Source organism: Dromaius novaehollandiae, chromosome 2 (assembly GCF_036370855.1).
Source record: "Dromaius novaehollandiae isolate bDroNov1 chromosome 2, bDroNov1.hap1, whole genome shotgun sequence".
Lineage (NCBI taxonomy): Eukaryota > Metazoa > Chordata > Aves > Casuariiformes > Dromaiidae > Dromaius > Dromaius novaehollandiae.
In genome coordinates, this window is record NC_088099.1 from 155,743,618 (window position 1) to 155,765,758 (window position 22,141).

At 42.2% G+C, this 22,141-nt stretch overlaps 1 protein-coding gene across 2 annotated transcripts in view; it reads left to right on the top strand.

Annotated features, from left to right (window-relative positions):
* The window catches only part of DEPTOR (DEP domain containing MTOR interacting protein), a 75,040-nt gene that overhangs the window by 33,155 nt on the left and 19,744 nt on the right, over positions 1-22,141 (top strand). For both annotated transcript variants that reach the window (XM_064507832.1, XM_026110115.2), the window contains 3 exons: positions 4,569-4,747; positions 17,928-18,113; positions 18,785-18,919. In XM_064507832.1, the coding sequence (XP_064363902.1) occupies positions 4,569-4,747; positions 17,928-18,113; positions 18,785-18,919 (500 nt within the window). The remainder of the gene's footprint in view (positions 1-4,568; positions 4,748-17,927; positions 18,114-18,784; positions 18,920-22,141) is intronic.

Consider the following 22,141-nt stretch of genomic DNA (forward strand, 5'->3'; position numbering starts at 1 on the left):
TGTCCTACTGTTTCAATGTAGAGAAACATCCCCAAACCAACCTCTAGCGTCCGGTTTATCTTACAGTATATGAGTAGAAAAATGTTTATAACAGTATAGATCGTTCCCACCTGAGGAAAGAAGCTAATGCCAAAAGGAGCAGCTTTCTCTGGGTATAACTGCGTCCTCATAGGGTGGATGCTCCTGGCCAACATATCTAGAGGATTCAGAAACTTTTAAACTCAATCCTGAATGCTAAATACGGTATAGACTACAAATGCATGGCATTTCAAAAGCAACCTATGATAGTCAAAGCTAGTAAAAATTCTCCATGGTTCACTGGAAATATTTTATTTTCTTGAAATGTAAGAATGCGTACCTGGGCTACTTGAGTTTCGCCCTGCTTATTGTAGCAAATCCAGTCTGTAGAGCATTCTGATTTCATTATGTCTCTTGTCCATACATGCTTATTAGCAACACTCTCAAAATTTCATTGGATATATTTTAAATTCAAAACCAGGTACCCAAAGTCAGCCTAGCACAGAAGAAGTTCTGTGGTGAAATGTATATGTGTAATATATCTGCTGTATCTTGCTTATAATGTTGAGAAATAAAATATTAATTCAGCATAATTCAAATAGCAATTAAATGGCAACAGCTGGAGAAAAGAATATTAGGACACTGATTGCTGTCTATAATATTCATGCAGAGATATGAAGTCACTTACCAATATATTCAACTTGTTTATCAAAAGACCTGTAGGTTTCATTTCAAGAAAGATGGAACCACGCCAGAGGAAAATTATCTGAATCCAGCATATGTTTGTAAATCTTTGTCAAAACTTTTTAGTTCTTGCTGATCTTCATGAGGCTTTGCTAGTCTGAGATGCGTATCATACTGTTCTCTGCTCTTCTTCGCCTGTCACATTCGAGTTAGACTATTGTTATGTTCAAAATCCAGTCTAGCTTGTACTTGCCAAAAATTGGGGACATGTTATCAAACGTCATTCCTTGCAGATCTTTACCCTCAGTGGATTATTTATGAGCAAAGTGAGTTAGGAGGATCAGCAGATTGTTGAATGGACACAGGAGAGCACTGGGCAGGAGGATAAGATGTTCCCTGCATTCAGCTTAGGGCAAATGCTCTGGGCTTTCCACTGGGACACAGGAACATCAGGTCTGTCCCTAAGCTGAGGAGCTTCCTTTCCCGTCTCCCTTCTATGTGGCCACAGAGCTCCTTGTGCTCTGTATTCTTCTCTGCGGCATTATGTCCTTCACCTGCTGTGAATGACTTCAGTGGACACACTTGTGATTAGAAGATTTAGAATCGGTCTCTGACTGTATTCTTGCTTTGTTTGCACTGAAAATCATAAACCCGCTCTGGTTCCCTGCAAGTAAATGCAGACTTTGGTAATCCATTCTATGAACATGCTTTGAGTTTCAAGGTTATAACTAGAGATGAAAGCTGGTGGCTTTCTTACAGCTTTAAGTCTCATGAAAATTCTTGAATGGTTTATAGAGGCAGGGATGGTATCAGTTTTCATACTGTACAGAACTGACCAAAGAATGAGTGTAAGATAAGCATGTTTCCTGTTCAACAAAACCCTCACTGCAAATCTTAAATGAGTCTAAGGCAGACCTTTCCTGGGTTTTGTAAAAGTTCAATTTGTGCATGACATGCTCTTTTTACTATGTTTGCAGTTCTCACTAGGTTTTGGTCAGGCACACAGATCTGTTGTGCTTCTGGTGCAAGCAGATTTACGAGCTAAAAGTCAGCTCATAACATTGACTGCAACTGAGATTTTCAGCCAGATTTCTCACTGAAAGATGTGCGGATTTATGGTTTTAATTTCAGGAAATCATTCAGATAATTTTGAGTCTGCATTCTTTGAATCACTTTCACTTTACCTCATCAGTGGTTAATTCAAATTTATCATCTGGTGCAGTTGTTTAGATTAAACAAGGTAAACATTTTCTTTTGAAAAGAATTTGAATTTCAGCATTTGGCTAAATACATTTCATTAAGGCAGGATAACACGTTTCAGCAAAGAATATGTTTTGACTTGAATGGCCTAATGTTTTTTTGAAAAGAGAAGAAAATGGAAGAAATAGAGGCAGTTTCCCATTTTGGCTGATGAAAGGCTATTTTTTTGGCTGATATAAATTGGTATGGTTTTGTTGACAGTAGTGGAGTTGCACTGATTTACTTTCATCAGCAATGTAAGTCTATGGATTCCTGTTTCTGGGTTTGTTAAACTGTCAGTTTGTCATGTCTGTTTATTCGCAAGTCCAAATCCTTTGCAGTTCTATTCTGGGCATATGCAGAAGGGTGTGAAATGTCAGGCTGAGTGTTTTTCCACTTGATATTTTTCCAGATTTCTTTTGTGTCTCTGTAAAAATCTAATGATTAACATCTCTTTTGCAAGGACCTTTCTATGTGCTACTTCAGTGAGCTGGTCCACTAATTATAGACTCATCAAAGAACAATTAACACAAGCCTGAGGATTTTTTATATGGTGTCTGCTGAGCCTGGATAACCAGTTCTGGATAACCGTGCAGCAGATGGTGACATGAGCTTTGGGTTTGCATTTTTTTCTGGGAGGAGAAAAGTCTGGTGAACAAGACACATTTAAAGATGGTCCTTCAGAGCTCTCACTATATTACATGTGGTTAGTGTGTGATGATGAGCTAGGTCTTGCATGCACACACTTTCAAATAAAAATGTAAAAAGGTTTAAAGACTTAGCAAGAGCTCTGGAGTCAATATCTTGTCCCCAGTGGCACATATTCTTGTTTTTGGCCTCATCCTTGCCTTCAACTAATTTTGACTTTCTCCATTCAGAAGTGTTGGCAGTGACACAGTAACACCTAATGAAGAGCTCACTGGATCTGCCACTGGTCTCCAGCTGTGGCAGAGCAGCTCTTGTCTGGTTTGATGATCCACTGCCTGGTGGTCAGAGCCAGTCAGTTAAGGCTCCTGGTTAGCCCTCATTGAAGTTAACGGAATATATTTTGGGTGAAATAATACGGCCAGGTGCTATCAAACATGTTCATTGTAGTTTCAAATGAAACTTTTCTTGGTTGCTCATGACATAAATTTCCAAAGCTTGACTTCAGAATTTGGAAGCTGCCAAAGTAGGTGGTGTTACATGTTTGTTGTGCTTTCCACTCCAACTTCAGTGTGTGCGCGGTGCCAGCTTCCACATCATGTTACAGCTAAGCTTGCTTGCTAGTTTAGGCCTAGATTTTTGGAAGGAATGTAAAATCAGCTGAGCCAATCTAAATTTTGTGCCTCTTCAAGTTAGATACTCAAAGAGCCAGAAAAAAGATGGAAATATTATCTTGCAATTTTCCATCCTATATGGGTTTTAGATACACAGAAGACAAAAATGGTGGACAGGAGCTTAATTTCTTTGTAATACATGAATTATAGACATACTGGTGGTTTAAGAACAAGATCACCTACATATGAATTTACATGAAATTTTAATTCTTGATGAGAAAGACGAAGATTAAGAGCTTGCCAGATCTTCATGTTGTGGTTTAATTGTACCCCTAATTTCAAAGTAAGTGGTGAAGGAAGGAGACTTGTAATCTTGTATGAGGAAAAGAAACTAGTCCTCTTATTAGCCTATAATGAATAAATATGAATAATAATGAAATTAATAAATTAGAAGCCTATGTTGCTCTTTCTCTAATCAAAAAGTGGGATACTGTATTAAAAGGGAGCGTTTCTGATTTCTTCTTCATTTTTAGACTGTCAAGCTTATTTTTGCATTAACAAAATACTAAGGCTTTTTTTCCCCTTTTGTTTCTATATTGTTTCATTTATTTAGGGTACTCAAATGTAGAAAAATTTATATTAGTTTATTTATTTACGTTATATACATGCCAAATGCTATGAGATTACGAGACACTTCATAATGCTTCTCTAAAGTGCTCTTGCTCCTCTGTTACACAGAGCAAACTGAGGCAGAGTCTGAGGCTAAGATGTCAAAACGTGTTCAGGTGTCTAACCCCATTGATTACAGCTGAATCACCAAGGTATGGAGGCCAAATATTTGTCAATCACTCAAACCACAGAACTACCTTTTTTTCCTTCCTCTAGAATTTTTCTGCAGCTGTTTTAAAGCTTATAAGGAGAATTTTCAAAAGCATCTAAATGATTTAGGGGCATAGTCCTGCAAACTGTAAAAACTAATCAGGAATTTCTGAACACATTAGTCAAAAGGCCATACTTTTAGGCTAATTTTGTTTCAAAGTTGATTATACATTAATTTTTAGATCAGCTAAAGAATTAAATATGGGCAGCCCCTAAACTGAAAAACCTTCATTTGTTTTAGACAAAAATCACCAAACCATGAACTTTACACTGGACTATAAAGTCTAAATTTCTTGACTAAGCTGTTAGTAGCAATCTTTTTGTCTTTGATTCATATCCCAAATTTAGATTATTGGTTTGAGGAAGGACTTAATAAGTCAGTGAAAGGTTTGCATCTCTTCACTTAGTATCAGTGGGATTTGCCAGACTAGAGATGGAGTTGTTTTTTGAAGAAGCATTTTCTCTATCAGCTTTTTCCCCTGGTTCCAGGCTGATGAGTTCTGAAAATACTCTTTTGCAAGCCAGGGAAGAGGAAGGAGTCAAGTATGAACGGACCTTCGTAGCATCGGAGTTCATTGACTGGCTGATCCAGGAAGGAGAGGCCACAACAAGGACTGAAGCGGAGCAGCTTGGCCGCAGACTTCTGGAACATGGAATTATACAGCACGGTGAGAAACTCATGGTCAGGTAGCAAAAGCTACAAGTGGTGTCGCGTTTTCTTCAGGCAGAATCGTGTGCAGGGGCTATTCATTGTCTTGTTGGTTGTAATATGTCCAAGTTCTAAACAATTTGAAATGCAAGTCTAGTCAACTTTATTTAGTAAAAGGATGTTTTCTTCAAAAGCACTTAGTGTTAGTTTTGAAAATTCTACCTCAAATGAAGAAGAAGGCTAGGATTTGGGACTGCATGTAAGTATGTGGATTAAAATCAATGTTTTTACACATGTGGTAAGTAATTAACTTGAAGAATGTGTTATCAGCACTGGATGCAACTGAGGTAAATAGCTTTTTAAGGCTCAAGTGGGGATTAGAGCTATAAATAAGCTCAATTCTCTGTGTAGAATAAAATTGACAAGCTCTGTATATCCTCCTACTTCAGGACATAATCTGAGGTCAGTAAAGAGGCTTCCCCTTTCTGTTACACTGCACGATTGTTCTAGCATGTCTAGGTAAGAAAGTAGTTCTGGGTTAGAAAGGGAGTATCACCTTCAACTAAAGCATTGTTATATTTGTCCTGGCAGTTTAATTTCTCTGAGGCAGGAATCTAATATTTGTTCATGGTCCAGCACAATGTGCCTGGCAGATGCAACTTCATCAAGGAACTCACTCCATAAGGGTGGAGGAGGCAATTTTCTCACTGTACTACCCCAAAGCTGAAGAAATGAACACCCCTGGTACTAAAGACCATTGTATATTCTGTCATCATCTATTTGTAATGCAAGCTGCACTTCTTGGACCATGTATTTTCCAACATAAATGTGAAGCTGTGCCTGTGGGAGTGACGAGGAGGGTGCTAGAAGATGAAAGAACAAACTAGCAGAAGCTGTTAGCCATGTTACTTAACGCACAACAGGAAAGTAATCAGATACTAGTGATCTGAATGTTGTCAAATCTACATTAATTATGACAGAGAACAAACAATTCACAGTATTAACAGGCTGTTAACATGCACAGTGCTAGATCGGCTAGATTGTCAGGCTGCTGTTTGGTGAGAAAACCTAGTCTTAAGGAATAAACTGCACAGAGAAAAGATGGGAGGATAAGTGACTGGCAGTTCCTTCATGGTTGTAATCATGCTCACATTATCTTTAGCTTCCAATTACTAGGAACAACATGTGAATGTTTACAGCAATCAGCTTCCAGTTCTATAATTACCCCTGTGCTTCCTATGATTTATAGGGTGCCAACTGCCTGGAACTTGATGGACAGGGAAGGTATTCCTCCCCTCCTCTTTATAGCAGCAATGATTTCATTCCTATTTTTACTCGAGCATTTTCTGTATATTATATGAGGTAAGCTTTCCATAAAAAAGGGGGAAGAAAAAGAGGAGGGAGATTTATACTCCTACTGAGATTTTTGTAGAGGAATTAAAGTCAGGACTTGATATTTGTTGCAAGCTGGATTTACTTTGCTACTGAAATCTTTGCAGAGCTAAGAAAGTCAGCAAGTGACATTTATCGCAGATAAGCATTGGTCTCATTAACTAAGGCATACGATCAGCAGTGTGCATTGGCAGGGAAATAATTTTATCCTTGTCGAGCAGGGTTTCTGGTGGGATTCCTGGTGCAGTGCTGGCCCCTCGCACCTGCTTGGTTTGGCCTGGCTTGTTCTGCACAGTTTTATGCCCTGCCCGTCCTCTCGTGGCATGCAAAGCATCCTGTTAGAAAGAGATTTGAAACTCCTGAAGCGACCACAAAAGGGGCGTTGGGAATGGACTGGTTGCTGAAGGAGGTGGCCTTCTTGCCCTGGGCGTGCTCTCAGGCTCCTCACTCAGCTTTCACCTTGCCAAAGGAAACTCAGTGGGAATTTCACATTGCCTTGTTGGGGAAGTTGGAATCAAAATGAAACTGAACAATGTCCTTGAGATTTGTCTTTATCAGTGGCCGTATTTTGTGTACACTTCTAAGTAGGGATTTCATTCTCCTGTGGGTTTCGCTAGTGTTAGAAGCTATTATTGAATGTACAAGCTGAATTGACATGAAGTTGGTGTGGCATTCACTTTCAGCAGGTGAATATTATCTGTACGTTTTGTAGGTTTAGGTAATGTTAGCTTCCTCAAAGAAGGGAGCTAGAAAGGAGAGCTCCCAGTACAGAACCGTAGGTAGAAACTGGAAAATGCGGAGAGTGGCCTTCTCCTTTGCAATGACTCATGGAGTTCTAGGGCCAGTTCCCAAACTAAAAATGGTATTTTTCTACCTCTTAGCAGAGTAAGTTCGTTTCATCGTACTATGTTCCCTTTGCCTTGTATGTCATAAGCAGCAGCAAAGTGCTACTTGACACTAATTGGCACCCTTGTTGGCAGAACCAGCAGAAAGACTCTCAACTGAACACGTGTAGAGAATAAAACATTTCCCTGCCCTAAAGGTGATCTTCTGCTAGCAGTATTGTTTGATATGCACAGTGTGGAATAAAATAAAGCTTGCTGTACTATTCTTACTAATTCTCACTTACTACTTTACCTAATGCAACAGAAAGTAATAGGAATAGTTGCATCAAGTTGCCAATGTCAGTAATAATTTTCCAGCCATAACCGAATTGTGCAATTTATTTTTGGTGATAACAACTTTCATTTCAATTACTCAGAAAAGTTATGTTTTGCGGCTGAGGTACTGTATTCAAAGCAATTTCCTGTCACATTCATCTTCGCTTTAATTGGTCAGACACAAACCAGGTTTCACACAGGAAACATGCAGTGATGCTAATTTTAAAAAGGAAAACATTGGTTTAAGAGGAATTATATAAATGCTGTAAAAACATCAAATGTTTCCGCTCAAAAAATAATCTTCCTGATCTCTTTGAGCATATATAAATTTACACGTGTCCCCTGCCATACATGAAAATGAGGAAACGTGATTAAGGTTTTTGAATTGCTCCATTCAAAAACTGCACTGGAGCATACAAATCATCATCCACAAGCCACCGTTTTTACACGTAGAAGCCATATGTCCTTTTCTATGGGCTGATCGCCCTAGGTCCTGTGGAAAATAAAAATCTACAGGTAGCAGAGTAGTATGTGCTGTACTTGAAGGCTTGTCTTGGCACTGTAATTGCCAGTAGCTATTCTGCATTTGTCGACACTAATTATAGTCCTCAGAATATAGGAGCAAAGACTATGGGAAGAAATTATAACTGTGGACACACAGATTCAGTAAGAGCAAGGACAAAAGGAGCACAGAACACATATTTTAGCTGTATGAAAGCTCATTTCTAGGAAGATGAGGTACATAGAGCTTTGTAATATTTACACATAAGAATTTCCTCATACAGACTGGACTTTTCTCATTTCTTCTTCTTTTGGAAATACTGGGGCAGCTTAGCTACCGTCTAAATTTGCATGTAGCAAGAGATGTGACAAACTTGCAGAGTTCTCTGCCAACTCCAGGGTAGCTCAGCCCAAAGCGAGGGGTGGGCTGGGGAGGCAGAGGACAGTGTGAGCACCCACACACAGTCACAGCCCTTGCTCAGTCTGGGAAGCAGGGATACTGAGACGTCCGAAGAGGAAGGAGGGGATCCACAGAGCCCTTTTGCGCATTATCTTCTGGCTTAAACCTGTTGGTTAGGGCACCTGCTGCACCTCTAGCCGCAACAGCAGTGCACCTCTGACATGATAAACTAAGTCCTGACCTCCTCGGAGACCTCGCTGCGTGTGGAAGCGGAGGGCATGAAGAAACATCTGCCCATGTCGCGGACAGGTTTGAGGTCTGGAATCTCAAGCGATAAATACTTTCCATTTTCAAGTCTGGTTAATACTGGTAAGAGGAACTTCTCCACTCTTAGGATAGCACCTGCACTTTGCAAGATGAACATTTGCATTTGCTCTGTGGCAGCGACTAAAAATAGAGCATTTTGAAATCCTTTTTAATATTTTGCAGATTGTAAATACATAGTGATTCCCCTGCATTGTATACAGCACGTATGCCATGTTCCTGCGCTGCTCTCCAGTTCTAGTCTGCAAAGAGTGCGTGCCTGAGCAGCAGCATTCAACTTGCTTGCTTTTGTGCCAGATCACATTCTGTCTCTTTTGCTGTTCCTATTTTCCAAGCTGCTTTTTGCTGCTGACTGCATGTGCTTTGTGTTATTTCCTCTCCAACATGCTGCCTCTGACTGTTGTCCAACACCTTCCATAGTCTGTGCCTGCAACACATTTAGCACAAGTAGTTTGCGGTATTGTCCACTCTGCTCCCTACCTGCTGTGTGAATAAACAGGGGCGTTAAAATTCAGACTCCCGACCTTAGACCAGCACAAGAGCACATATATGATGGGTTTTGGCTTTCCTGAATGACTGAAGGGTGGAAAAACCTCTTCTGTAGGTGACTGGATGGCAGATATCTTGGGTGAAACATTTTATTAGTGCTAGGATTTTACAGTGGTAGTAAAAGTATGGTAAAGCGCCTCAAGGATGATGCAGGTGTCTTTATTTTTTTACCCAGTTAAAATACCTTTCAACTTTAAAATAGTTTAACTGAGCTAATTGCACTTGGCCAGCTCCTGTGAGTTCAAGGCAGGTGCGTGTCCTGCTGGCTCATCACAGAAGCAGGTGCTTGACACCTCACAAGAGTTAACCTTTTATCAGCAAATTGCTTTCAGAGATGAAAATAAACATTTCTTAGTGACTTAATGAGAACAGCAAATATTGACTATGCTATCTCCCTGTCTCTGCTAAAAGGTCTTAAAACACATATTTAATTTTACCCTTTTTACAGCAAAATTTCTCATAACAAAATGAACACTGCATTCAGTTTTAATTGTCAAGATACATGATGCAGTTAAAGGTTCACTATAATTGTGGAAGTAGATGAAATATCTAAAAATATATTATTTCTCTTGCTTTTATTGAAAAACTTTCTTTCTCTCATCTGAAATTTCTGTAATTTGTAACTTATGTATTGTTACATTTACTTTTTTTATTTCTTGAGTGAAAAATTGCCATATATGTGAAATACACACTTCTTCCTTGGTTTAAGATATCTTTGGAACCCCTTTCTATTTTCTTGGAAATATTAACTGCAGTTCTCAATTTATACATGGCATTGAACCATCCCATAAGTCCTTGACTTAAATGGGTCCTAATCACAGGTTTTCTCCTCCCAACTTAACACATAGATTTTTTAAATAATTTTTTCTAGTTGTTCTAATACCCAGCTCCCACCAGCTGTCCAAAATATCCAGGTATTCGTTCAGTGGTACTCCATGTTAAAAACTGTGATGTCTCATTTTTGCAGATGATGCCTCGATTTTTCTCAGTAGAACACAAACTTCTAGCTAGTCTTTGAATTCAAGCAACACAGTTGCATGACAGCTCTGTTTTTAGCCTAAGCCTGCTTCCCTCAGAGATGATGCCGTGGAGAGGCAACGGCCTGTTTATTTCCGTGGCAGTTCTTCCCTGCCATTTCCAAATGCATAAGGACGGTAACCTCACCCACCGCAGTTCAATTGCTTATGCTAAATCTGCAGTCCACTTTGCATATTTTACAATCAAATAAAAAAAAAAAACCCACTATCTCTGCAAGTTTTTCATGATTTTGCCCTAGTAGGAAGGTAAGAGAATAAGAAGTTTGCATGCGACTGTGTCATCTTTCAACTTCTATTATAGCAGCTTTTCATTGTGCTCTTCTTGCACGCAGCAGGAATGTGTTTGTTTTTTTGAAAGAGCCACGCACATCGATGCGTTACATAAATAGCATATGAAGGCTTCTTTTCATATTAAATACTGAATTCTATTTTTCTGACAGAGAATGGGTTTCAGTTTTTAACAGCTGCAACATAAAAAAGATACCCAGATGGGCCTTTTCATCTTCTGCTTCCCTTGCCCACAGCCTGTGTACTTTCCATACTTTATTTGGAGGCAAAGAAAAGCAGTTGGCTATGTTCTGTAAACTTGCTAAATTAAAAACGAGAAGTCCTCATATACAAACTGAAAGGATTGCTGAAACGAGTGTGCTTTTCATTCTAGAGTACATAGAGTGTCTTTGAAAAGAGACTGCAAATAGGCTGCAGACCTACTGGAAAGACAAAAAATAAATGGAAACATTTATCATCTTACATATTTTCAGGCAGCTAAAATAAAGGATTGCTGCCCTGAGCAGAGCATACACTTCAGTAAGAGCAGGATGCTCAGTATATTTTGGTTAGCAAGGAACTTTTAGCACCTGTGTGTTGTAATCCTGATCCTTTAAAGGCAGCGTAAAGGTTACCTAGACTTTTTTTTGCACTGCTCAAATATATTGCATTTCATGGATCCAGCTCAGAAGACCTGGTTCTCTGATTACATCGCAGCTCTTTTCCTGGACCTACGATTGTCACTTGTTGGACACGTTCACTGGGTTCTTCCCTACCTCGCATGAGCTGGAGCAGCTCTGTGGCTTTCATATTTCAGCGATAGGATCTGCTCCACTGGTTCATAAAAGGAGGTTGGTGGAAAGCAAAGCAGTTCAGACATAGATCCGGTGTCCACTTCAAAATCCTTGTAACACAAGTGAGAAAACGGGACCGTTTCAGTACCGCTAGTGTGCCAAGAGTTAAAAATGCTGGTTGAATACATTCGCAGATGGGTTTGTCTACAGTCTGCGTAGCGTATACGCATGCATAAAAGGTGGAAAGGCAGGTATGGTGCTCGTACGGTATGGGGAACGGCAGCCGAGGGCTGGCTGCTTGCCGAACGCCCGGGTGGACACCGTCGCCCTCCCTCGAGGTGCCGCAGCTCCGAGCAGGTGGGACCCATCAATGTGCAGAAGGAAGCTCATCTGAATAGGTGCCACTGTGAAAACGCGCTTGCAGATGCCAGATTAGCTTTAGAAAAACAGGAAGCCTCTGAGAGGAATGGGAAAAGCATTGTGCGGCGCAGAATAAAGTGCCGTTTCTTCTCGGCCGGCCGCGCGCGTGCACGTGAAGGGCAGGAGGGGAGGAGAGCGCGGGCCGGTGGGCGGCCTCGCGCCGCAGCAGCAGGCCAAGGGATCCCATCTGGGTTTTTTTCCCCCAAGTTTGCAGGCTCAGCCGAGCTGCGCGCGAGCCAGAGCGGACACACACTTCCAGTGATTTGCTGGCGAGAGGCAGAGAGGGAGCTGGCAAGCGTCCTGCGGCGTGGGGGAGGCAGAGACACACACACACTCTTCACCACGTCCCCAGCTATCTCCAGGAAAGACCCTTTTTGGGGCATTTCGATTCCTCCCCACTGCCCTGGGGCACAAAGCGGCCGTAGCCTGGTGGGAGGGACCGGCTTGGCCCGCGGCAGCTTCGTGCCCGCGGGGACGCGCGGAGCAGCTGGGACACATCGCCGGATTTGGCCTAGCGAGAGCTGTGGCTTTCACATGGTCGAAGGCATTAATCACCGCCGTGAGGATGCACACGAATTATCAGCGCAAAGAAATCCCGTGGAATTGGAGTTGTGGGAGGAAGCGAGCCAGTTATGAAAATGGCCTGGATTTTAAGGCATGAGTCACGCCATTTATTAAAATAGGCTTTTGTGCCTTCTAAATCCTCCTCAGCTCTGTGAAGTCAACAGAAAGCTAATATTTTTATCTCTGTTGTGCATCCGGCTGCTTGCAAAAGAAGGAAAGGCTGTTTGAGCCCCATGCGGGTCCCGGGGTGGTATGTCAGAACCTGGGAAAAGATTCGTACGGACGTTGCTGTTCGTGTTTTATATACTTTGACAGAAACTGTGAAGTAGCTGCACACAGGAACCGCTGAAGTTGCAACAGCAGGTACTCACGACCTGAGAAATGCCAAAATAAATAGTCTGATTTTTCTTTTAACATGAATGCAAATGTGGCGTAACAATCTAAAATCTTTGCAGGTGAAGTTTGCAAACTCTGTGGATAGACGAAACAGTAAAGAAATAGTCAAACTCCATTAAATGGCCATTGTCTAGAAATATGTGAGAATATATCAGAATGTAAGGACTGTTATTCATTCGGCTGATCCAAGATATGTTTGAGAGCTGGCCTCATCGCTTCACAGTTTTACGCAGATTTCTGACAAGATTTTGTTGTAACTTTCTGACAAGGGCGTAACAAAGTCCAGGGATTTAGAAGCTGAAGTTAAACAAATTCACCCTTGAGTTAAATCTTTCTAGCCTGGCAGGGAAAGTAACTGCTTGAACAGCTTGTGAGGGGAAGAGTTGAGTGGTCATTGCAGGTTACTTTAAATTAAACTTTGAAGTAAGATTAAACTCCACCTTTGTAAGATTAAAAGATAAATGTCTAATTCCATTGCTAGAGGAGTCCTGTGGCCTGTGCGTGTGGGAGATGCGAGTGGTGGGCTGTTACTGCACCCCCAAGCCTGGCAATGTGACAGTGATTTAAGATTCATGCTTTTCACCAGCTTTTTTTTCTAATTCTGGAAGTCACCAGTCACCATACATTTCCTTGGCTGTCTTTGGTACAGTTTGCTTTGGCTTCCTAAGGTGCACATCGTAACATGAACATGTTGCCACATGCGCACCAGTGAATTTAACTGGAATGAAGACCCAGCGAAGTCACCCCACCGTGCTGTTTATGTCGTCTTCATCATGCACAAAACACCGGTCCTGATACTCATCAGCCACAGCCTGACGTTTTAAGACAAACTGGAAGGGGTGCCAGTTTGCTGCTCTGTGCTGTATTGTGAAGGGCAGTGAGCTCATTTGGGTGTAGTTAAGCCAATCTCTACCTGCAGGCAGCAGCCTCCACTGAAGGGACACGTATCTGGGGCGAGAACCTGGTCCGCCACCACCAGTCTGTCTGCTGCTGCCTGTGAGTCAACACCCCACGTTGGCTCCAGGTAACAACCTCTAAATTACATTTAAAGAAATCCCTTCAGAGCAAGTCTGTGCAGTCCTCTGGGCATCCTGCAGTCAGCACGGAAATTTTTTCCCTCCCACTTTTCCCTGCTGATTTCAGCGAAACGCTGCCTGTTAAAGGAGGTGAGCCGAGCACCCATGCCTGCTCTAGCACCGCTCGCTCAGCCTTTACCGTGTCTAACAAAAACAAACTTGGTGCCTGCTCTGTGTCTCACATTCACATGCTTGGGATTTATCCCAGCTGATTTCCTCAGGGACAAGAGCATGCATAGCTCCTGCTGCTTAATTTTGACGCTCAGCTTCATCTGAGGAGTGCTGCAGGGAACAACTTGCATTGGCACCTGCCTCCCCTCCTTCAACCTGCTCCTTCCGACCCATGGCCTGGATATCTTGTTTTTGCACAACGTCATTGCAGATACAGTCAGCCTGTGGCAGAGTCCCGACATGGACATGTCAGCCCAAACAACGCGTATGTCAGAAAGTTGATGATTCATGGAAACCTGCCATGTGGGGCACCCTTACAATTTTTGGTGAAGTATTTTATTTAATGATACATGTACAAGGAGGTAGTTTGAGCTAAATACTCCAGTTTAACTTTGGACTTTGAAACTTTGTTTCTTGAGCATCTCCTTAAATGTACATAAGCATAACTTTTTAGCCAAGGAATAGGCATGAAGTTACATGGTGCTATGAATAAGTTATTTGCTCAAGCTGAGGAAGCAAGCTGTTGTTCTAATATTCTGACATGAAGTGTGAGCTGTCAGTAGAAAATGGGAATTATACTATGAAAATCAATGAGCACTCAAAATTCTGTACTAGCACTACTTGACACGAGCATTTTGGTTACAAACTGCTTTTTGTGTTTCTACACAAGGCTTGATAAAGTAAGATAGAGTCATTGCGTAAATAACATGTGAACATGCTATAACATACTGATAATTTAAATTTCTTAAGACTATCAGAGCACTTCAGTTAATTACACAAACAGAACAAAATAGTTTTACTAAAGAAGAACTGTAGTGCCATGATATTTAAATTGAATACTGATATTTCTAACATTGCAAACAATTGGTAACAGAAATTCTGTTTGCAAGTGAGTATTTGTGGGCACCTCTTTCAAATAAGGTTTGGATTATGAATTCCAGTAGTGTGTTGAGTAAGTAGAGCTTGCCTTTTTAAGTTTCAGGGAACCCTCTAGGATGTCATTACAAAGAAAGGAAATTTTCTGTATTTGCATCAGGTTATTCTAATGTTGTGGTAGGATATTACTAGAGTACTTTTAGTTATTGTGTTAGCGGTCTGAAAAATGAGCCTGCTAGCTGAGCACACCTCTGTGTTAACCTTGCCTCTGATAGCAAGTCCTTTTGTGAATGTAGGCAAGACGCCAAATCTCTCCTCTGTTTCCTTTCTTCAAAAACAGTGGTTGTTACCAAGTGTTGTTTAATAGCACTGTAAGCTGTATGTGTCCAAAATGATGAGCACAGCAGCACTGCATGCCTGCAATGATCAAAGCATCAGAGCAGAGTAAGGGGCTGCTTGCAGTGCTGACTTTTGACTTACCAGAGCCATTTGGCTCATGGAGGATGCATGCAGCTGACCTGAGGAATCGACAGATTCAGCATGGAAATGAAGCAGAGTAAAGCCAAGTGGCCCTGGCACTTCTGAAGCACTTAAACAGAGCCAGGCAGCCTACGCAGCAGGGTGGAAGAAGTTCCTTGATTAGACGGCACTTGAAGCATTGCGATTTGGCTGACTGGCATGACTTTTCTGCTTCATTTGTAAGAGGTGGTTTTTCTAAAAGAGGAGCAAAACCACCATTGCAGAGCACCATGCAAAATGCCTTGCAGCCTGACAAGCTGCGGGGCTCTGGAGCAGACAGCCTACACGGTAGTTTGGACACAGGCACATGCAGTTTGGAAAGCTTCTGTGACATGATTACTCCTTGTGTCCTAAAAAACAAAGGTCCGTTTATATAGACAGTGTCCCGTCTCTGGCAGTGGCCCGGGCAAGCAGGAGCATGTGCCTCAGGAAAGGTATGAGCAGGGCAAGCTTGTCCTCATACATCACCAGACTAAACAGTTTCCAAAAATTTGTGCCGCAGGAACTGTCTGAGATAGGAATAGCATCTTCATGTTTGTTGTTAATCCGTGAGAGTTTCTTCTTCCATGAATTTGTTCATTCATTTTTCGAACCTATGTAAATTGCTAGCAACATCCTGCAGCAGAGAGTCCCTTACCTTAATTACACAACACTTTTTATTTGTTTTGAATTATTCTGACTAGTTTCATTTGATGTCCCATAGTTCCTGAATTTATCGTCTGTAAGTTATTTCTGATCACGTAAACCCTATCCTATGGCCCATGCCTCTTTGCCCGCCAGAAGAATCCTAGTCTGCTTGCCTGTTCGTCACAGGGAAGCCGTTTCATACTCTTCTCTGAACCCTCTGCAGCTTATTACAGCTTTCAGAGATGGAAGGATTGGAAGTCCTCCCAGTAGTTTTGAGCACTGAGCTGAAGTATGTAATAAGTAATGTCATTTTTATCTACAGCTACACTCTCCTGCCAGTGCGACCTGTGTCACAGGAAAGGGGATGGCTTTTTCCCCAAAGGTCTTCAGCAGGCCACTTTTGGAGACAGGTTTCTTTGCGAGATGAGTTTACGGTCTGACCCAATGGCAGTTTCTGTACCCTTATGGAGGGCTGGGCTTTGAGGGTCACAGCTAGGACTGGGGTCTTGTTTATTGTCTGGCTCATAATAGCTTATTGTCCTTCCCTGACGTGAATGTTGCAGAGAGACAAGCTGCTGCAGAACATGACTGGGCTTTTCCCACTTTGAGATTATTCCTTCAGCACCCAAGCATCAAACGACATGCTGGAGGTGCATGTCTAAATACAGCCTTTTTTGCAAAGCTCTCATATATAGAATGTACTTTTGTGAAGGCTGACGGTAAGAATTCTGAGTTGGATGGAGAAAATTAAGAAGGGATGAGTGTGAGAAAGGGAGAGTGTGCTAAGGGGTGCTAAGGAAGAGGGAGCAAGGCTGGAGCCAGGACGCCAAGCCCTGGGCACGCTGGAGCACCTGAGCTCTACAGCTTTTGGACCCAATGCGCTGGGCACAGCCTAGAGCAAGGGAGAAGTCCAGTGTCTGTAGTAGGAGGCTGAGGCCAAATGACTGAGAGATGTACTCAAAGCTAAGGCTTGGCTGACCTCTGTGTGCACGTCTGTGCTGTTGTTTATAGTTTATGTATGGGTATATATAGCCCACCAGTTCTTATATCCAGTACTGGAAGAAAAGCAATTTATAAACTAGATAAATCCAGAATCTAGATCCTTCATGAAAAAGAGCAGTTGTGGGAATCACTTCTGTGGAACATGATCGGAAGAGCTAAGTAAAGACAGAAAATGCAGACAAAACATCTACTGCAGCAATTTCAGATCCTGCAGTGCTAATGCGGGAAGCATTCCAGATGGCTTTCCTGGGATTGAGCCCTGAAGGAGCCAGAGTGTCTTGGGGACCTGGCATAGAGCTCAGTTCAACTGCTGCATTTTCATTGCTATTAAGAGGCAGCATCAGTGATGGTGAACATGCAGACATTACGGTGATGCTGCAGGCTGCAGATAAAGTTAGTGCTCTTGCTCTGACACCAGGAACCTGGGATTTGCTTTCAGTGTCAAAACAGGTTGTAATTAAGACTTCTGTTCATTATATACAAAATGATTTTTGGCTGTATGCCTGTTCCCAAACCTTGCATATCAGTACAAAGGAGAGGAAGTGTAATGCAGGAAGTGTCTGGGACATGGTGTCTGCAGTGATTAAGACAGAGGAAATACACAGGTCTCGATTTTTTGCTGTCCCGTAGCTCCGAATGAGGTAGTCAGTGCTCTCAGGTTCTCAGGGCTTGCCCTAGACTGATGAATTTACAAAATGATGCAGGGAGATGAGTCTGGTCTGTAGTGACCAGAACCATCAAATGTACAACAGGAGCATGCAAGGAGATGGACCACTCTGTAACCTGTCACAGAAAAATATGGGATTTCCAGCTCCCCTTGGCAAAAACAAGTGCTGTGTCATTAATCGAACAGAAATCCAAGGTATTGTGAAAGGTTCCTCTCAGCAATGGCCACTGAAGTTCTTTCTTTGTTATCAAAGCAGAATAGTGCATACCTATACTGAAGCTGTCCACGTGATGCTGACAGCCTTCCTCCTTTTCTGAATCTACAGAGGGGAGATCTCTGAGAGTTGATTTCTTATCAACTAGGATAGGATGTGCAACGCACCCATTGCAGATATGTATTCTCTGCTTTCGATCCTACCAGCCATAGAGTTTCTATCCATTTCTTTTTCCGTTTCCAGTGTCCAACAAGCACCATTTTATGGACAGCAACTTGCTCTACCAATGCAGAATGAATTTCCGGCGGCGGCGGCGACTAATGGAGCTACTTACAGAGAAATCTCGCTTGATGCCAGAAAGCCACGACAGCCCTTTTTGCCTACGCAAGCAGAATCATGACAACAGAAAACACACCAGTTTTCTCTCAGGTGACTCCTCAGCTGTATTAATGTCTGTAGGGTGACTCCATGGGATGTTAAGTGTCCTTTAGCATCCTTATACTGCAAAGGTTTTCAGTGTTTACCTGCAGGAAGCAGCACAGGGTATCATGTATCTTACCTGGTTTATAGTGGTTGCCCATCCAGTTGACTTATCTAATCATCAGCTGTCTGTGGTGTTTCTGTTCCTGTATCAACAGCATTTTGGTTGTTTGGTGTCCCCCAAGCAAAAAGCAGTGTCTATAAACAAACAGAACTGGATAAAATCCCCCTAAGCCCCAAGTAATTTGTCGTATGCTCAATGTTGTGTTTTGGAGAAGAGTCAGCGTGAGGGGAGAGGATTCTGCAGTGTTTACTGTGTGGCAATATCTAGCAAGAACTGAAAGAATAAATGGGAAGGAAGTAGAAGGAAAACTGGAAAAACTGATTTCCGTATATTGAAATGTCTCCTAGAAGATACCATAATGAGAGCAGTGGAGCTACTGGGTGGGCTACAGTATTAGCATTGCCATGCAGAGGCTCTTCTAACTGCAGAGAACATACCAACTCCTTTCCAGTATTACCAATGAAAGCTTGGTTCATTGTTGCTGTTTTAAAGAAACCAGGGAAATGTGGTTAATCACAAATACTAGTTCCCTTTCTGTCTTTCTGTCTGGTTGTAGTGAGTCCCACCAAGGAGATAAAGATCGTGTCGGCAGTGAGGAGGAGCAGCATGAGTAGCTGTGGCAGCAGTGGGTACTTCAGCAGTAGCCCAACGCTCAGCAGCAGCCCCCCAGTACTGTGCAACCCCAAATCCGGTAAGCACCAGCTGTCGCTGGAGATGCGCAGGACAGGATGCAGACCTCTGTTTGGGGAGAAGGTGATGTGAAGGATTCCTAACATTGCATATAAGTTTATCTTTTCAAGGATATATTAAAAATTCACAGAGTCATGGATTTTTAAGGCCAGAGGGGACTATTATGATCATCTCGCCTGATGTCTTGCCAAACACAGACCAGAGGCTCACCTCCAATAATCTCTGCATCAAGCCCATAACTGCGGTTTGAGCTGGAGTTTTATCTCTTAGGAGGACATGCAGTCAGAGACCCAGATTTGCCTGTTCATTGCCAAGCACAGAACAGATTCAGATCTCCTCCTGGAGGCATTCCTTCAGTGTAAGTCAGAGGAGAATTTAACTATCCAGTGGCCGCTTGAGTTGCTAAGGAGTAACACAACTCAGCAAACAGCAGCATCTAAAAAAAGAGGAAGCATTGTTTGAGCCTGTCAGAGACAATTTTAACATTTTAGTTTGTTTAGGTCTTAAAGCAGTCTGCAAGGAAGGTAAAAGCAGTGTTGAAGCTTATTTTCCTTTTGAAAGGATTTCCTATCCCACACCGGAAGGTTAAACACACCCATTCTTACACAGTTTAGTTAAAATTGTTTCTGACTATACATCTGTGAAGGGGAAAACAAACCAGGATAAACACTGTTTCAGCCACTTTATTTCCCTCAGAAATAGCCCTGAATTTCAAAGCAAATTCAATACTGCTCTTTGTGGTCCTTATTTTTTCAAACACAGTGGTCTTATATGGGGCATCCGCAGCGCTGCTGTGGTGCAGAGGGAGGCTCAGTGCTGGTTCTGGGCAATGGTAGGGACAGGGTCGTGCGCTTGGCTGTCAGAGGGATGCTGGCATCTAAAGCGGTGATAGAGATTTGTGCAGAATGGCTATCAGAAACAGAGATGCAGCTACTGGTACCCTTCCTTTTTTTCTGCTGTTAGCACATATCCTTCCCACTCATTCGGCTTTGATGGGAATTCAGTAGGAGAGTCTAAATTAAGATCATGTGACAGCCTTGGTGTGACAGCATGAAGAAGCCATAACCACAGACACCGGACTTGCTGTCCAGCCTGGGGGAATGCTGTCCGTCCGGTTGGACGCTGCACGCTCTGAGCAAGCCGCTGGTCTACGTTCAGCTCTCTGCCAGTGAGCTGCCCCTGTTTGCTGAGTGCCGCAGTACCGTGTTTTGGAAGGATACCTCTCAGGTATTTTTCCCAGAAACTCTCTGATAGAGTTTGTATGGTGAGCACGTTGGCCCCAGTACATCAGTAACTGTAGCCTGGAAAAGTTTCTGTGACAGATAAAGGAGCATTTATGCGCTGTCCGTAAATGTCGGTGCTATCTTAAGTACGCCTACTATTCCATTCATTTATGGCTCTGATTTTGTATGAAGTGTCACCTGTGAGTAGTGAGAACAAGTTTATTTTAATGCAGATGATTACACAGCACTGGATGAGGAAGAATAGGTTGATGTTGCCCTTGCATAAAGTATTTCTTTTTTTTAACAAATGCTCCCTTAGGACTAGTTTTCAAACTCTGAATAGCTTTAACAGAAGCTTTTTAAAGAAGACATCAGTGGACTTATAAACAGGCTTATTTTTAAGAATTATACCATCAGCGGTGCCGGGTACAGATCCACACATCATCTTGTGCAGGTTGACATAAGGCTGTCAGATGCAAATGGTATGGGAGAACTCTTAATCTTCTGCTGGACTATAAGGCATTTTTCAGCAAATACTTTCCTGGTTGCTGGAACCAGAACATGTAGCTGTACTCTATGCGAATAAACACAAGATAGGGATATGTTGTCAGATGAGTTCTGTTGCATGCAAACGCGTTAAGAAAAACAGGTCGTGACTTGACCAGTCATGTAGAAGAATGAACAACAACAATGACACATTTCTGAGGATATAATGAAGGCAGGCATGCAAGGGAGTCCTGTGGGGATGATTTATCTGCTTCTGATTTGTTGAATGAATATAATCATTCAGTTTTTTTAAGAAGAACAGGCATGCTCTGCAAAGTACAACTCTGGCTTTGACAGTTTGTCAAAATCCATGGGAAAAAAATATTGATTTGTATTCTAGAATTTTTCCTACTCCCGTGAATGTTAAGAAATTCACAACTGTCTTAGAATACCATCTGTGAGAGATCTTATCTTCCACCTGTGACTTAAAATCATCAAAAGTATTTAGTGCTGAAAAAAAAGCAGTTATAATTTTAAAGGTGAAGCAGGCATATACAATAAGCAGCATATGTCTATCCGTGGCCCTCCATTTTGTGAAAGCATTTACAGACAGATAAAAAATGAGTGCAGGACAGTATCGGTTTGATTTGGCAGAACTTTACATTAACTTGACTCAGGGGAATATTACTGTGTAATGTAGCAGGGCAGTGAGGAATCACCTGTAGACACTGACTGGCATTTCCTTTCATGTAAAATCACAGTCCGCTCTATATGAACTAGATTGCCTCTGGATGAGATGGGGTTAAAGGCCGTGCCTACTGTTGCAGAAGTCTCTTTGCAGGGATAATTCCTGAATCCAGCAAGAGGAGCGTTGCATGGCAATTATTCCACCTTCTTCCAGGGGCATGGCAAATGCACTCCCCTCCCATTCCCAAGCAAAGCTTGCATCAAAGTTGGCAGAAAAAATATATCCAAAATCTAGTTTCTGAAATGGCACAGAGTTGCTCCTCAGGTTGGGAGAAGGAAGGAAGGTTACCAGGCTTTTAAACTGTTTCAGTCTACAGTTTTCTGGTAGGTAACATAACCTTCAAGCTTTCCTCAGAATTTCCTTGTTACTTAGTTGTGTGATTCAGGTGGATTGAGCTGGAAGAGCAGGTAGCACTGAGTAGGCTCAGGGTGAGCCTGTGAGGAACGCTGCTTCGTGCCGGCATGGTCACTTGTTTCAACACTGGGCACAGAAACAGCCTTTTCTGAGAGCTGAGGTGTTCGTCAGGGAATGCTGATTGCGGCCATCAGCGTCCCTTGCCTAAATGCCTTGGTTTTCCAAAGACCTGGTCATGTGCACTCAGTGTTACTCTGCAGTACTTGGCTCTTTTGCTACTTTTAAGCCAGTCTGCAAGAACCAAAGTAAGACGAGAAAGGCATTGGGCCCCAACATCCTCTTTTAGACCAGTTTATTATGAAAAACTCCAGAGGAATGCTTATACTGAATATTCATTTGTATGTCTTTACAG